Raw genomic sequence first — 15,987 nt, 5'->3', positions numbered from 1 at the left:
GTGGATGACAAGAGGTGGTGCAGGCAGAGCAAACATCCCATTGCATCTTGTGGCTCAGTGGCACTGTACTTAATGCAGAACATACTCATGAATGGTTTCCCTAAAGTTTTTGACTCTCAAAAGGAATTGACCCTGAAACAGAAGGGATGCTCAGCAAGGAGCCTCTCCATTTTACCTTCCTCTTTCACTGTGCCTCTACCTGCCCTCATGGACAAGGGAGATCTCTTGGATTGCCCACAGTACTTCCAGCTTGGGAGATGGCTTGGTGGATGAAGATCATGACTGGATCAGTGTCTCTCTGCAAACTGCTGGGAAAGCTGTGCCCATGGTTGCTGCTCAACAGAGCAAGGAAGTGACTGGGTGTCAGGACTCAGGATTAGTTTCCCTGGCTCTGCCATGGATGCGCTGTGCGACCTTTGATAAATTGCTTAGGAAATCACTTTCAAATGGCACAGATACAATTGGGTGCATCTGTATAAAAGTCCTGCTTTTCAGAGGCTCGAACCAGCAAGTCGGGGAAAATTAGCACTTTTGGACTCCAGCCCACTTCTGAGTTTGCAAAATGTTCCCTTTAGCTTCTTTTTTTTTTTTTTGGCTTGCTTCGCCATCTGTCAAATAGGGCTGTTAATACTGACTCAGTCTTTGTACAGAGTTTTAAGCTTCTGAGACTAAAAGCGCATGATAATAAGTGTTAGTAGTAATTACAATACTGTCATCACATGCAACCGAGTCTTCAAGGATTGGTTTGCTGTTTGAAAGACAAGTAGAAGTTAAAGCTAAGGTACAGACTTGGTGCTTGGCCCCTCTCAAAGGCCGTTTGAGGTTTTTTGCTATACGGACTCTGCTGTAGCTAGTTTGATACCTGGATGTAAGCTGTGGCTGTCTGTGGATAACACTTAAGAGGGATCCAGTCAGATGTTTCTTTGTGACAGCTCTGGGGAGTGGGGAAATCATGAGAGGAGAGGGTCAAGGGGTCACTGCCCAAGGGACTGAGCTGTGTCTGTATGGAAAACCAGGGTCAGGTCATCCCTTGCAAGAACCTTCGCCCCTTTCTCCTCCTTTCCTCCCACCTCAAATCTCACAGGACCATGCAGTCACATGGCCTGTGTCCATGCAGCACTGTCAGGCAAACCAGCAGTTTGGAACAAAGAGAACCAGGAGGACTCAAGCAGTGATGCTTTACATGTGCCTATGCTCCTCTAGGCACCCTGACCCGCTGAAAGTGGTACCTGTGGGATGTGGGATAGGTGTAGGTGAGCCAGGGCATCATCCTGAGGGATGATGCATGGCCATGTTACCCCCTGCCCCTATTGACACTGGAGGCTGCCTGTTTTATCAATGCCTCCTGATGCTGCTGACCTCGTTGAGCTGCCCATCAACCTTCTCTTCTCAGTACCTACAAGTTTATTGGGGGTCCTCAGTTGTGCCAAGCCCCGCCACAACGACACCTACCCGTTAAGCAGTGGCACCTCCCATGCCTTTGGGTCAGTTAGGGTTGTATCAGGCCCCAATGGCAAGAGTAACTGCCCTCCTTGCCCCCTTTCCCTTTCCCTCCTTGCCACTTCCCCCCAGTTGCATCCCATCCTTCTGCCTTTGCTTGGGGGGAGGGGGTGACTTTGGGGAGCCAGTGCTCTGGTGCTCACTGGAGCACCCCAGTCTCTTCTCCATCGTGCTGCTGTGGTGTCTGCTCCCCAGCCTGTTCCCTACATGCAGCCCTTGTGAGCTCGCACACTGCCTTGCACCGTGTCCATTGCTCACTGACAGCCTTCATCTGCAAAACAGCTTTTCCCCATCAGATACTAACTTTTCCCCTTTTTTTCTTTTTTCTCTCTGTCTTTCTCATGTTCTTCTCTCACCGCAGCCCTACTGCTCACGCAAGGTAAGTGCTTTTTCTCCTTTCCTCTGGCTGCTCAGGCTCTCTTTTTGTCCCCTTTGGTCAGACCCCCCATGTTTGTGTTTGCTGTGTTGTAGACAACCCTAGCTCATGGTGTTTGTGTCTAGCATGAACTAGTTAAGAGCAGTACAATTAAGAAAATAACAGCAATTGATTGACATCTAAGAGCGTTTCCCATATTCCAGATTTTTCCTTGCACTTTGGGGGAAATGATCCAGACAGAGTTGCAAAGCAACACATACAGCTGTGCCTGGTCTGAAGCTGTGACTCGAGCCTCTCTTTAGGCAACTCTGGTGCTTGGGTTGTGCTGATGCACTGGGGAAGACAGGGATTTCTGGAGGGAGGTGGCATCCCTGCAGTGTGGGACAGTGTTGCCTGGGGTGGGCAAGGGTACAAGGTTGTGCAGGTGTCCCCTTCCCATGGAGGGTCACATGTCACCCCTCAGTGCCTTCACCCATGTGCTCTCCACCTCCCATCCTGGGGGGTCCCCAGGGTGTGCCCAGCGCCAGAGCAGTACTACCAGAATATGATCAGCACCAGCACCATTTCCCTCCTCACCCTCAGCTCTGGCTCTGCACTCTTCATCTCCTCTCCCTGTGTCAGGATTTCATGTGTATTAATACTGAGCCCCTCTTCCTTGCCTGAAATCCCCATTACACTGGTCTGTCTTTATCCCACTGTGGTGCAATGTACGCCTCCTGTATTGTCATTATTCCTTCAATTCCAGATGTGATTACTGTTGAATTTGCACTAAGAAGCATTTCTTGGAAGATAAGGGTGGGCATGCAGGGTGCAGAGAGGAGCTCAAAATCCCACAGGTTTGTGAGCAGAGCTGAAAACCAAAGCATTCATGATGCCTGAGCTGTGCTGCAAATCAAAGGAGCCGCATCTGCCATGCAGGCTTCAGTCCTGCCCCTTTTTGGAGGATGCCAAATCTGCTGCACAGGGGATGTCCTGAGCCCGTTGGCTATTGGACTAATTAGAAAATTGCTAGTGGCAGGCAGAAATCCCCAGTTCCCCAAATACCAGCTTAGGGTGTTTATGGAAAACTCCTCAGAATGGTTTGGATGGTTTCCTTTGTTACCTCTTCAGATCCAGGAGGACTAAAAATAAGTTGAGCACAGCCTGCTTCCCAGTAATTTCATTGCTTTAATTCAGTAGCTGCCTAATTTGATCAGAACCCCGGGAACCAAATAATTCCTATTAAAATAACATAACTTTCCTCCCTCTGTTGTGATCCAGCCTGATTGCTTTTGGCAGCCGTTATTGGAGAACTTGGTCACCAGCAATGAAAAGTTACTTTTCAGTTCATAAGGGAGAGCCTTCTGTCTGGTGAGGGGTCCCTGGGGTTCCCCCCTTGCTGAGCTGCCTCAGGGTGCCCTCTGTGCATGTGACGTGTGTTGGGCTCGCGGTGCTTGGCTCCCACATGTGCCTCAATCCAGCAGCAGGCCGGCAAGCAGGCATGTGCTGGAGTGTCACTCAGCAGCAATCACAGCTAATCAGCAGGGAGACAAGCAGCATCCTCGTTTAGTCCGTGTCATGTTAGATTTAGGTTACACAGGCGCGCAGGAATCTTTGTTTAAAAACTGCATTATTGAACGTTTCAGTGGAATCCGTCACTCCTGCGCTTCGTCCCTTGCCTCCTGGAGCAGCTTGCACAGCTCTTCCTGGGCAGCATCCCATTCCTAGGGATGTGTCCCTGGGACTGCCCTGGCTCTCCTCTGCAGCCCTGTCGCCAGCCATGGCAACGCTTTGGCAGCCCCTGCAGGGCCAGCACCTGCACAGCCCCCGCTCACAGGAGTGATCCCTTCTCTTCACAAAAGGTGTGGGTGCCCTGATGGATGAGGCCAAGTGGCAATGCCTCTCTTGTCCCAGGAGTCCTTACCTGGGGTGAAATGAGGGATCCTGACTTCGGCCCCTCAGCCCTGCAGGGCCCTCCCAAGGAAAACAGTGCTGTGAATTTTACACAAGGTGAAGTAATTAGGCAGGGCACAGGTTCTTCTCAGCATTTATTTCTTCCAAATGGGCTCTTTGAGCCAGATTTGCAAGGCCATGCAAAGCTTGGCCATGTGTCCAGCACCAACTGTTCAGGCTTCAGAATAGAATAGGGTAGCTGAGAGTCTGGGGTTTTTTTAACCTTCTGTTTTGACACTGGCAGTGTCAAAGAGTATACAGATCTCTCTGTATACTCTTTATACAGGAAAATACTTGATACCAAAGTGCATAGGTGTTCCAGTTGTCCCTGCCTTTGCCAGCAGTGGAAGATCTGTTCTGCAGGTCTTTCCAGCCTTTGCAAAAGTCACTGAAAGCCTGAGCACAGCCTTTGCTTGAAAGTTCTTGGGCTCAAGTGATCTAAATCTTTGAAGGGATGTGGAATTATCTAAATGGTAGATACTTCTGTATCATAATTTCTATATATTCATCCAGTTCAAAGAAAATATTTCTAAATATGTTTCTTTATTTATGCATTAAAACTCCCATGTCCACTTTGCACTGGCAAAGACTGGGGAACAGAGATGCCAATTGTCTGGCCAGTCGGGGGTGGTTATGTCAGCAGCAATCTCAAGGCAGAGCCAGGAGGGGAATAATGCTCAGTTCCCAGCTCTGTGCCTTAGCCTCCCTCTCATGAATGTGCAGCATTTCCCAGTTAGCATTAAGGAACACTGGGGCATGTATACAGGATGTATCATGTCTCAAAAATAGCTTTCAGGGCTAAGTAAGCAGATTCCTTACATTTTAGAAAGCAGCCCAGGCTGCCAGTGCTTGTATGTGTGCATGTGCTTCCATAAAGGGCATATCCATATGCTAATCTCCAAAGCCAGAGTGTCTTTCAGCCAGAAGTCTTCCCCACTTGTGACTGACAGCTTGACAGTGCTCTGGAGAGAGGAACTCATTCATGCTCACTATTTACTTTGTTTAACCAGGATTATATCATATTAAGCCCCAACAAAAAAAACAAGATCCCATTTTAATTGTTGTTTTAATTTCTTCCTAGCAGCACAGTCCCCAAAAGGGGTGACCTTCATGCAGATATATGACCACTCCAGAAATGGATGGAGACAAGATTAACTCGAGGAGTGTGAAATAGCCCTCACAGCAATCTTTCCTGAATACATTGCTGGTTTTAATCCAATTTATTCAGCAAGTGTCAGGGAATACAAACTGGTCTGTGGTTGTTTGGTAGTCTTGCAGCATTGCCTAGGTGATGAGTATCTACCTCTTTGATGGTGTTACAGGGCCTTCCCATTGCCCTGTTTCAGCTCAAAAGATGCAGGGGCCAGATTACACCATAGAAATGGTCTTTATCTAACTTTGATTTATAATGTGTCCAGGAAGCCACAGGCAATGTCTAGTTCCCATTTGATTCCCCCCAGTCTGAAGGTGGTTGAGCGGGCAAGCAATGCATGATGTGGGAGCCCAGTTCAGTGCTCCCCTTTCCCTGTAAGAAATATAAGGAGGAGGGGATATGCTTACAGTATTTCGAGCCCAAGAAATGGTCTCTCATGTGCTGGTCTGAAAGCGCTTTGCAGATCACTGCAGCTCAAGTCCTGGGATGGCCCTGCAGGCATAAGTTGAGAGAGACAGAGACAGACATGGGGTGAAAGCTGAGCAGTGAGCATGGCAGGGACATGCCCAGGGCTGCAGAGCACAGCAGTGGCAGGACCATAACCAGGAGCTGCTGAGCCTCCTTGTCTGTCATAGCTTTGAACAAAGCAGAATGAGAGCATGGAGTGGTTTATCTAAAAACCTCTCCTTGTTCCTTTCCTAGTGGGTATCAGCTGTGGCCGTTGGTACAGCCCAAGCAAAAGCGGACTTCATCCTCATTCCAGCCAGACCTTATCAGGCTTATTTGGAGTTGACAGCAGGGAGTCCAGGGTGCAATCCGCATTGAAAAGTAGGTACTGATGCAGATACAAACAGAAATCAGGCTAGCTAATAATTAAGCTGCAGCTTGGCAGCATTCACCTTGACAGACTTGACCTTGCAAATTAAATATCTGTCTCCCAACACACACCCCCCCCATCCTCACTGGTTTATTTGTCTTAGCCCTTGGTAGTCTTCTTTGCAGGCTACCACACTGGGGTGATGTGTGACACACCTCACAGATGTCCTGTCTCTGCTTCCTGGAGGAGCCCTCCAAGACCCCAGCCCTATACCAGACTGCATGGGCGCATGTTCCACACTTGCTGCAGGGGCAACCTCCTGTGGCTCCACAGGCAGGATGATGTACCCTGTGCTGGCTGAAGCACTTCCCTGAAAAGCAGGAACATTGGGATTGTTCTCGGCCACTGGGTTGGTGTAAGAGTTTATTCCTTTTCAGCTGTTGGGTCAGTACACACAGGGTCAACTCAGCCCTCAGCATCCCTTTGAAACAGGCAGACCCAACAGGCCTGGAACAGGTTGAGGATGGGATGTGGTGTTTTGCAGAGGTTGGCACTGATTCCTGCCACAAGATGCTCATGTGTCCGAAACAGTAGGTGGGCAGAATTGGTGAAATCATGTAGGTGCTTCATATCACTCTTTGAAGGTGCTTAGCTCCCCCCTTAACTGTATGGCAAGTATAGTTTGGGGCAAAAAAATGTCAGCTGTGCTCCTAAATTTGTCCGTCCTGCCACTGCCTTAATTTCAGAGGACAGTCAGCAGCCTGGTATTTGGCACCTATGGGTCACTTGCACAAGTGCATTGAGCAAGATCCAGCACATACCTGACATGGGAGTCCTGATCTGTGTTTGTCTCCTACATTAGCATGGAGCCTCAGTGTAAATACAATGGCAGCTTAAATATTTTCAGGTGCACCTTTGAAATTTGTTATGTTTTTGTGCTTTGCTTTCCTGTTGCACATTCACAAATGTGACTGCATTTTAATGAGACATTAAGGAATTACCTCCTTTCTTCCTTATCCAAAAGCTTCCACTATTAATATTTCTATGAGGTACCCATTAGGACGTGCTCCCTGTGCCTGTTCTCCTGTGGTTTGCTTGCAGCTGACATGGAAAGACTTAGCTTGGCAGTCATGTTCAATCATCTGTCCCCATGGGATGCTCTTGACATGACTTCTTGGGTGCCTATATTCTTGCCTCTGCACCCCAGTTCCTCATACACATGGCAGAGGAGCTGCATGGTGACATCAGGGCCTCCATTATTCATGTCTCTGTGGATGTGCTGTCAGTAGGCTGAAGGTCTCCATTGCCAGTCAGCTTGTCTCTTCACTCCAAGTGGCCTACCTAGGGCTTGAAGGTGCCTCTGGTGGCACTTAGTCGGCTGGCAAGGTGCCTTCTGGAATAGCAGGACTCCCACCACCTTCACTTTGTGGGGTGTCTGGTCCCATGCTCATGCTAGCATCCAGCCCCTAGGCTGACAAACAACTCTTGGACATGGTTGTGTTGCTTGATTTACTCTAAGAGCTGCCTGGCAAGTGATTGCCTTGCTCGTTGAATCAGCAGGTGATCCAAAGGTAGCTTGTGGAGACAACAAAGCCATCTGCTAGAAGGTGCAAGGTCCTGAAGACACAGGCATGCAGCCTGCCCAACAGCCCTGGACCTGGCACACCAGAGAAGAGACGCAGGAGATCTTCCTCCACAGGGAGGGCTTCAGATCTTGCACTGTCCTGCCTGGTGCAAGTACATAAACTAGCGTAAGAAAGATGCCAGGTTCTGGGATAAAGCTCTGTTGGATACCACTTCCTCTGGAGATAAGAAAGCTTGCTGCACTGCATGTGCCTACAGACCTGCCTGCAGTTCAGCCTCGCCTAGAGGCATAACATTTGCGTGAGGCTCTGTGTTCTCTTACCATGCCAAAGGCTTTTGTCAAATCAGTTAGATTGGGGACTGAGGTTTCATTGTATCATTTCTGCTGGAGTTGTTAAGCTGAGGAAATTCTGCCTGATCCTCCCTTTTTCCAGAGCATCTCCTCAGATTCCAGACATTTGCTTTCTCCACTCTGCAACTGCAGCCAGGGAGTGGGAGCCTAAGGGACTGCGCTCGCAACTGTGACTGCAGCTTTTCAGATGCAGTTATTCCAGGGAAGGCTGTAGCGAGTCAGACTGTCACCAAGCCTGGGCTTTGCAACCCTGCTGGGATGGCCATAGTGCTTTTGCTCAGCTCTGTATTGTCAGCACATGCCAGCATGCGCTCAGCTCATCTGCCAAGCTGGGCTTTGTGAAGCTGAGGGTGCCTTCGCCCCTGACCTTCAGGTTATGGAGAGCTCAGACAGAAGCAAAGTCACATACATATGTGCCATGTCAACTGATGTGTGAGCACCAGCATTTTCAATGGGCACAGCTTGTCATCTTCACACACTCCCAGGTAGAGGAAGAGACTGGACTTTCTCGTTCTGTCTTAGAAAAGGATGTACATTATATCTGACTCCTTGTCCAGTGAATATAAGTACCTTGGATCTTGATAATCTTGATAATCATCAGTTCATGAGTCCAAGTGTAGTGTAAAGCAGAACATTTTCATAGAATCAACCACTCATAGAATCATAAAGGTTGGAAAAGACTTCCAAGATCATTGAGTCCAACCTTTGACCAAACACCACCATGTCAAAACCATAGCACTAAGTGCCACGTCCAGTTGTTTCTTGATCTCTTCCAGGGATGGTGACTCCACCACCTTTCTGGCAGCCCATTCCAATGCTTAACTACCCTTCTAGTGAAAAAATGTGCCCCCTGCCCCCCCAGCATCCTGCATTGCCCTTCTTCTCCAGGTGCTGTGCTGCTCTGTCTCTGTAAATTTTTTCTAAATCTACGGGGATTCCTAAATCCAGACTATGGTGTCTTGGAGCTAGGCAGTGATGGTTTTGATGTACATCATTGATTTCAAGTGATGGATGGAACTTTCCTGTTTCTGTGATGGGTTATAATAATGTCACCTGCCACATGAGTTATTGTATGTTTTATAAAATCTGCAGGTCTTGCAAGGTTTACAGTCTTTGCAGTCAATCTAGCCAGGCAGTTGAAGAGAGAAGTCAAAGTTTATAAATAGATTTCGCTGGGACTGCATCATTTCCATGTGATTTTTGGTGTGAAGTATGAGATCTGCTGGAGTCCACATGGAATTAATCACATCTGAGGCATTACCTGGGCATTTGTAACCTCTGCAGGAAATCTCAGGTAGCATCTGACCCACTGCTTAGCCAGAACAAGATGCTCTGCCTTTGTGATATGCCCTCCCAGGTTGTTAAGAACCTTCCAGATTCTTAAGAGCTCCAGCTCCCACTCCCAGGCTCAGCTGGACCCCATACTGCAGCTGTACACCCTGACTGGTCATGCACAGGAAAGCCAGGGGAAACCCAGCCCCTTTCTTGAGATGTCCAAGTTTTATTACAGAGAGCACATCAGCGTGTGCCTACACTTGGGCATGTGGGTGGAAGAGGAGATCTGGGTCAGGCCTAGGGACACTGCCAGGGCACCCTTCCAGCTGGTTGGGATGCTCCTTCCCATGTGGGCAACCAGGACCCTCTTGAGGCACTTTGCCGGGTTAGCTGGGTCACCAGCAAGATTGAGCCTGACACAGGGTCATCTCAGCATGCTGCTGACCCGGGGTCCTGGTTTGGTTTCCTTCAGCAGAAACTAAATATAGAATTACAGAATGGAATGTGTTGGAAGGAACCTTAAAGATCATCTGGTTTCAACCCCCCTCCCATGGGACACCTTTCCTGAGGTTGCTCAACACCACATCCAACCTGGCCTTGAGCTTCCAGGGTTGGGGCATTCATATCTTCTCTGGAAAACCTGTTCCAGTGCCTCAGCACCCTCACAGCATTATGAAAGGATAAAACTACTTGTTTCATTACTTCTTCTTGTTAATTTTTCCAGTTCACATGTGGTTTACATGTGGTTGTGACTATCTGTGTCTTGAGTGTCAGATCAAGCACTGCACTCAGTGTGCAAGGTGCCAACCATGATTTTCTACTCAAAGGGGGAAAAAAGGGTTCTGTCTCTTGTTATTCAAATCAGGGAGCATGTCAGGGTTTTAGAAGCATCTTAAAGGGCACTTCTGCCAAATGACAGAATGATTTGGTACCTTGGTCTCACCAAAGCTGTGGCTGCTGCAGGGGTGATGGGAGGGTGTGTGTCAACCGAGAGCACCAACGCAGACTGAAGAAACATTCAAGGGTTTTGGTTTTTTTTAATAAATTAAAAACACATTGCCTATGTTCTTGGTGACTGGTATTCAGAAATCTTGGTCCTTTGTTTCTGTGGTCACCCCACCCCTGCCCCCCACCACTGTCCCCCAAAGTGCTGCATGAGCTCAGCAAGCTGTGAGGGCACTGCAGAAGCCCCTGTTCAGGCCCTGCAGACAAGCCCCCATGGTGCCCTGGAGGTGCAGGCTGCTGCCCACAGCTTGGTGTTGGCCTTGCTTTCACAGAGGTGGCTGAGAGGAAGATGACAGTTGAAGAGGAGGAAGCCAAGAGAATTGCAGAGATGGGCAAACCAATACTCGGCGAACACCCCAAACTGGAAGTCATCATTGAGGAGTCCTATGAGTTCAAGGTCAGTAGGTGTCCTAGGGGTCTTCCAGGAGGGGAAAGCCCTGTGGCACTGTCAAGCAGCCTCAGAGAGCAGGACTGATGGGGCAGGATGTGCAGGGAAAGGGCTGTTGAAAGAGGAAAAGAAGTATGTAATGGAGTAAAGGGTCGGTGAAGTCTACAGGAAATGTCAAAAGTAGCAGCTGCTAGTTGGTTGGCGGGGGTGGAGGGAGAAAGGCAAGAAGGTCCTGCTGGAAGCAGAAGAAGCCTGTGGGCAAGAGAAGGCAGGAGCAAAGCTGGCTCTGGTGAGGCAGGGTTGAGGGAAGAAGAAACCTTATCAGGATTGAGGTGTGGCAAACAAGCTGGCTCTGGTGAGGTTTGGGTCAGCCAGTCCAGGGAGGAGGTGGGCTCAACTCCAGTCATGGACATATCTAGCTGGTAGGAGAGTGCTTGTGACACTTCCACAGTTTCAAAAGGGTCTGTGAGACCACAGTGCACTGCAAGATCATCCTTGCCCACTAGCAGCTGGTTTAATTGCTGTGCATCTTTATTCCCACCACAGAGCACCGTGGACAAGCTGATTAAGAAGACAAACCTGGCTTTGGTTGTAGGGACACATTCCTGGAGGGACCAGTTCATGGAGGCCATTACTGTGAGCGCAGGTGAGGGGAACATCAGAAAATCCACATGAACATCCACAGGGTTCATGCAGCCTGGAATGACAGCATCTCCCTGGTCAGTGATGCTTGGCTGTGGTCACCCATTATCAAAGCCAGTCCGAAGAGCTCCTCTGCTCCAAATATAGTGGGCTTTTTCAGGTGCATTAGTGAGGAGCCTGGGAGATCCATCTTCTGGTGCAGAGCCCTCCTGAAGGCCAGTGTTCAAAGACTGCATCAGCTGGCAGTGCTCCTGCTGCTTTGGTGATGTGATGAATAGTGTACAGGCAGCAAAATCCCATCCTGGCTGGGATCCTGGCCAGTGCAGGCAGCTCCTACTGGAAGATGTCCTGTTCTGTCCTGTCATAGCCAGTAGAGTTCCTGGGAGTAGGGAGGGTTATCACATGCAGACTGGAGATGTTGCCTCATGAGGCAGTAGCTGGTAAAGGAAAAGGCCCAGAGACCTGCCAGCTGTTGCCTGGGAGAGCTCACTGCTTTCAGAGCCAGACAGCTGTGGGGAAGGTATTTTAGGCACATCTGTGCCATTAATTGCACTTGGACATCTTTCTGAACCTTTCCTCGATGGTTTGGCATCTGCCCCAAAGGGGTGTTTTCCACCCAGCTATAGAGGAGGCAGTGGATGGTCCAGCCCATGCTCTGGAGCAGGAAGATCAAGAGATCTCTCCAGTTTCCCAGTTCTATTACTTTCTGCTAGTTTTGGCCCAGAACATCACTTGCCTGTGTAATTTCTTCATGCCACTCAACAGTGATCTCCACAGGATGACTACCTCCTATGTGACTGCCTGTGGATGGGCACAGGGCTGGCCCTCTGTGGGTACAACACCCCACTCCATCACTCCCCATCCCTGCGGGGTCTGGGGTGGCTGGAAGGCATTCTTTTTGCCAAGCCTCACCCATCATTGAAGGACCTGCTGTGGCTTGAATTTACTGTTATGGCCAGTGCCATACCACCTTGTCCCAGGAGAGCAGAATCCCTGGAGCCCTGGGGTGGAGGAGACAAGCACGAGCTGTCCCAATGGAATGAATGCTGGATCTCTCCTTCCATGTTGTTTGCAGCAGGTGATGAGGATGAGGATGAGTCCGGCGAGGAGCGCCTGCCGTCCTGCTTTGACTATGTGATGCACTTCCTGACCGTCTTCTGGAAGGTGCTGTTTGCCTGCGTGCCCCCCACTGAGTACTGCAATGGCTGGGCCTGCTTCGTCGTCTCCATCCTCATCATCGGCATGCTCACAGCCGTCATCGGTGACCTCGCCTCCCACTTCGGCTGCACCATTGGCCTCAAGGACTCGGTGACTGCCGTCATCTTCGTCGCCTTCGGCACTTCTGTACCAGGTAGGTCGGCCACAGGGAGGGGATGGGGTGGGAGATGAGTCCTCTGGAGATACTCCTGGTTTCGGGGGAGAAGCTGTCATGGGATGGGGTTCAAGCTGGGAAGGGTATCCTCAAAGCCCTGTCCCCAGGCAAGGTCTGCACCACGCTTTGTTGCAACATGGGATCTCTGAACCTAGGAAGGGATTGTGCACCTCTTGGTCTGCGTCCTAACCTGGTCGGTGCCACACCTGAGCCTCCCTTGTTCCCCAGACATGAAGTGTTGTCTGTTTCTCCTGTTGGACCCCCAGTGATTTTTCCTTCCCTTCTCCCTCAACCCCAGACACCTTCGCCAGCAAAGCCGCAGCCATCCAGGACATGTACGCTGACGCCTCCATCACCAATGTCACAGGCAGCAATGCTGTCAACGTCTTCCTGGGCATCGGGCTGGCGTGGTCAGTGGCAGCGATCTACTGGGCGTCGCAGGGGCAGGAGTTCCAGGTGTCAGCAGGCACCCTGGCGTTCTCTGTCACCCTCTTCACCATCTTCGCCTTCATCTGCATCAGCGTCCTCCTCTACCGCCGGCGACCCCACCTTGGGGGGGAGCTGGGCGGCCCCCGGGGGTGCAAAGTGGCCACAACATTGCTCTTCGTCAGCCTCTGGCTGCTCTACATCCTCTTCGCCACCCTGGAGGCCTATTGCTACATCAAGGGGTTTTAGGCGGTGGAGGGACGGTGCTGCCGGGGGAGGGACCCCCTCCTCCGTTACCTCACCGGACACCAGTCCTGGAAGCGTGGTTTCACTGGAGGGTATGGCTGGCTGTGGGGGCTGCCACTGCCCAGACGGTCGGACAGCTGCGTGCCAAGAAGAGCAAAACCATCAGAGAGGGAAAAAAAGAGACAAAATCCATCCAAAAATGGTACAAAAGAAAGCAACAATGGCAAGTGTTGAAATAAAACACAATAAACCCAGACACTGACCCTATTCAATGAAATTATGAAGTTTCAACCATCTCCAAAGGCCACCTCTCCCACAGGGGTCGTCTCCTTTCCTGCTGAGCACCCCTCCACTGTAAGGAGATGTTTCCTTATTTTTACTGGTTGAGAATTACAGAAGTCTGGTTCAGGAATTTGTGGTTTTTTTGTGTTTTTTTTTTCTGTTTGCTTGTTGCTTTTTGGTTCTGGGGGAGCACGCTGATTGATTTTTTTTAACTACTTAATCCGAAAAATGTTACAAATTTAAACTCAAAGCTTCAAGCTGCCGTCAGTGCTGGAATTGAACGTGTATTTCTGAAGACACACAGTCGAAAAACTTTTTCACTATGACCCATTCCCTCCCCTGCCGCCTTCCATTTCTTTCTTTTTTAAGAACATCACAAGACTGATATATTTTTAATACAAACACAGACACACAGTCACACACATTTAGTGACAAAGGCTGGAGCATGTAGCATCTCAATCACCTGCCTGGGCTAAGAAAAAAAAGAAGGAAAAAAAACCCCCAACCCTCTTAATACAATACGTGTCATGTATATTTTGACTATGGCATTTCTCTTTGTATAATTAACTTTGAGCTTGTGGTACTGCAGGGACAGAAAATGATGTTAATTTACAACTGTTAAAGAAATAAAACAGCCTGCTCTGGGGGGAGCAGCGCTGGTTCCTTGGGATGGTGGTGGTGGCAGGTTTGCTGCATGGTCCTCCTGCTAAGAGGTGGAAATGAATTCAGGAAAACCTGGATAGCGTTCCCATATGTTCCCAGCACCATCCCACCCAGAGCTGTGGTGTGGCTGCCCTTCCATTCAGTTGCTACCCCAGTTTTCCCAGCACCCGCACCTTGCAGGTGGTCTCCAGGCCATTGACAGGTACAGGCTTAAAAACTGCCACCCACATCAGGACTCCTGCGTCATCTCAAGTACCTTTTAGGAACACCAGACAAACAAAAAAAGCATAATTTTAATTTGAAATGCATTTCTTTTTAAGGATAAAGAAGAAAAGCCACCACCACCATGAGAGTATGTCATGAGTTACATCAACAGCTGCAAATTGAAATGTTGGGTTGGTAATAAAATAAATAAAAACTATACCTATATCTATATAAACAGTGCTATCTAGACACATATTTCTTAATTGAGGGCCCTGGAAGAGAACATTAAAATCCTACTCTTTGTAAAGTGTTTTTGAGATGAAGATCATTTCTTCTGTCAAGAAACAGGTGCTGTAAAAGGGAACCATTTTCATCAGGTTCCCTAAAATAAGCCGAAATTTGGGAGGCAGCAAGTAAAGAGAAGGGCTGCCAAAAGATACAGTTCTGCCTGCTGTCGTGCTTTTGGCTGCCCCAGGAGGCAGGGAGGAGGTGCCCATGGGTTAGGGAAACAGCAGTGGGAACAAGATTGTCATGGACAAAAAGAGATGTAACATAGCAGGTGACTAGATGGAGGCAACGATGGTTCTTACCACACAGATGAACTATTTATTTTCATACAGAATGTTTACCAGATATCTCTATCTCTATATAAATGTGTATGCATGAGGCAGAGAAGAGGGATCCTCCTCAGATGAGCAGCCAGAGCTTTGTTGGTGGGAGCCCACAATGAGTGAAAGCCACTGGGTTTGAAGCTAACAAGCACCTGACATCTGCCTCCTTACCTCCCTTTGCCATGCCTTTTGGGAAGGGTCTGAAAAAGATGGGCAAGAGACCCTGAGGCCAGGCTCTCGTTGAGCTTGCTGATCCTTCTGACTGCAGTAGTGCCAGCAGCCACCAAGAGCAGCTGCTGCCACTGCCACGCTGCCCATCAGCCCCAGAGTTCACATGGGACAGTAAAAGAAAAATTACAAGAGTCCCCAAATGTTTTTCGTGTGGGTTTAAAGTGCAGCTCTCAAGGGGAGATTGTTACTGTTGCACCTTTTAATTGGGACATAGAGAATCTGCTGTACTTCTATTTTACCCGTGCCAGCATAGCCATCCCTGGCTAAAGGCCGGCCTGCGGCGCTGCTGTGCTCTTCTTCTGTGCTTGTGCTGTATCCACCGTGTGCTTTTCATCCACTTCCTTCTCCAGCTGACTGCAGGGAAGAGGAGGGGTGGTAGGACTGGCTGCCATGAGGGAACTGTATGGGGCCCCTGGTGCCCTCCATGCAGAAGGGTGATCTGCACCAGGCTGACATCTACAGCATGTTCCTTCTATTTTCCTTTTTTACTCCATTAAAAAACACGCAAGCTAAAAGAAAACCCAACAGGTTTGGTGCCTTTGGGGATTTTTTTTTTTTTTCTGAAGCTGTTATGTTTCATTTTGGGTCTAGCTATCTGCTTGCTTCTGTTTTCTCTGGGGCAGCTGCCTGGACTTGGTTGCAATGGCTCTGGCTGGTTTGCCCCCCCACCTCTCGACCCCAGCCCTCCAGTTGGGTACTACTGGGAGGACCCTGGAGCACTTGATCCTGCCTAGTTGGCAGAGAGGATGTTTCACTGCTGTTTTTGTTGCTGCTGATCTTTCCCCTTTGTTTCTCCCATCAGCTTCCCACAGCAGCCTGCAATAACAGCAGCTGGCCCCTTCCAGCAGCCCTCGTGCTTTGGGCTTTGCACATCTTCCCTTTCTGCCTCCCTGCTGTGGTTGAGAGTAAATAACACATCCTGACATCA

The 15,987-nt window shown here is 49.4% G+C and overlaps 1 protein-coding gene across 7 annotated transcripts in view; it reads left to right on the top strand.

Annotated features, from left to right (window-relative positions):
• Positions 1–14,527, top strand: part of SLC8A3 (solute carrier family 8 member A3) — a 113,622-nt gene extending 99,095 nt beyond the window's left edge. For 2 of the 7 annotated variants that reach the window (XM_039552706.1, XM_039552705.1), the window contains exons 4-8: positions 1,862–1,879; positions 10,267–10,391; positions 10,929–11,028; positions 12,103–12,375; positions 12,695–14,527. In XM_039552706.1, the coding sequence (XP_039408640.1) occupies positions 1,862–1,879; positions 10,267–10,391; positions 10,929–11,028; positions 12,103–12,375; positions 12,695–13,071 (893 nt within the window). In that variant the 3' untranslated portion in view covers positions 13,072–14,527. Of the gene's footprint in view, positions 1–1,861; positions 1,880–3,270; positions 5,790–10,266; positions 10,392–10,928; positions 11,029–12,099; positions 12,376–12,694 lie in introns of those variants that run through there. The other 5 variants (XM_039552702.1, XM_039552704.1, XM_039552703.1 and 2 more) reach the window with 4 other exon arrangements.
• The last annotated feature ends 1,460 nt before the right edge of the window (positions 14,528–15,987 follow it).

This window comes from Corvus cornix, chromosome 5 (genome assembly GCF_000738735.6).
Source record: "Corvus cornix cornix isolate S_Up_H32 chromosome 5, ASM73873v5, whole genome shotgun sequence".
NCBI classification, from domain to species: Eukaryota; Metazoa; Chordata; class Aves; order Passeriformes; family Corvidae; genus Corvus; species Corvus cornix.
Note: the sequence above shows the minus strand (reverse complement) of the source record. Positions and strands in the feature narration are given on the sequence as shown.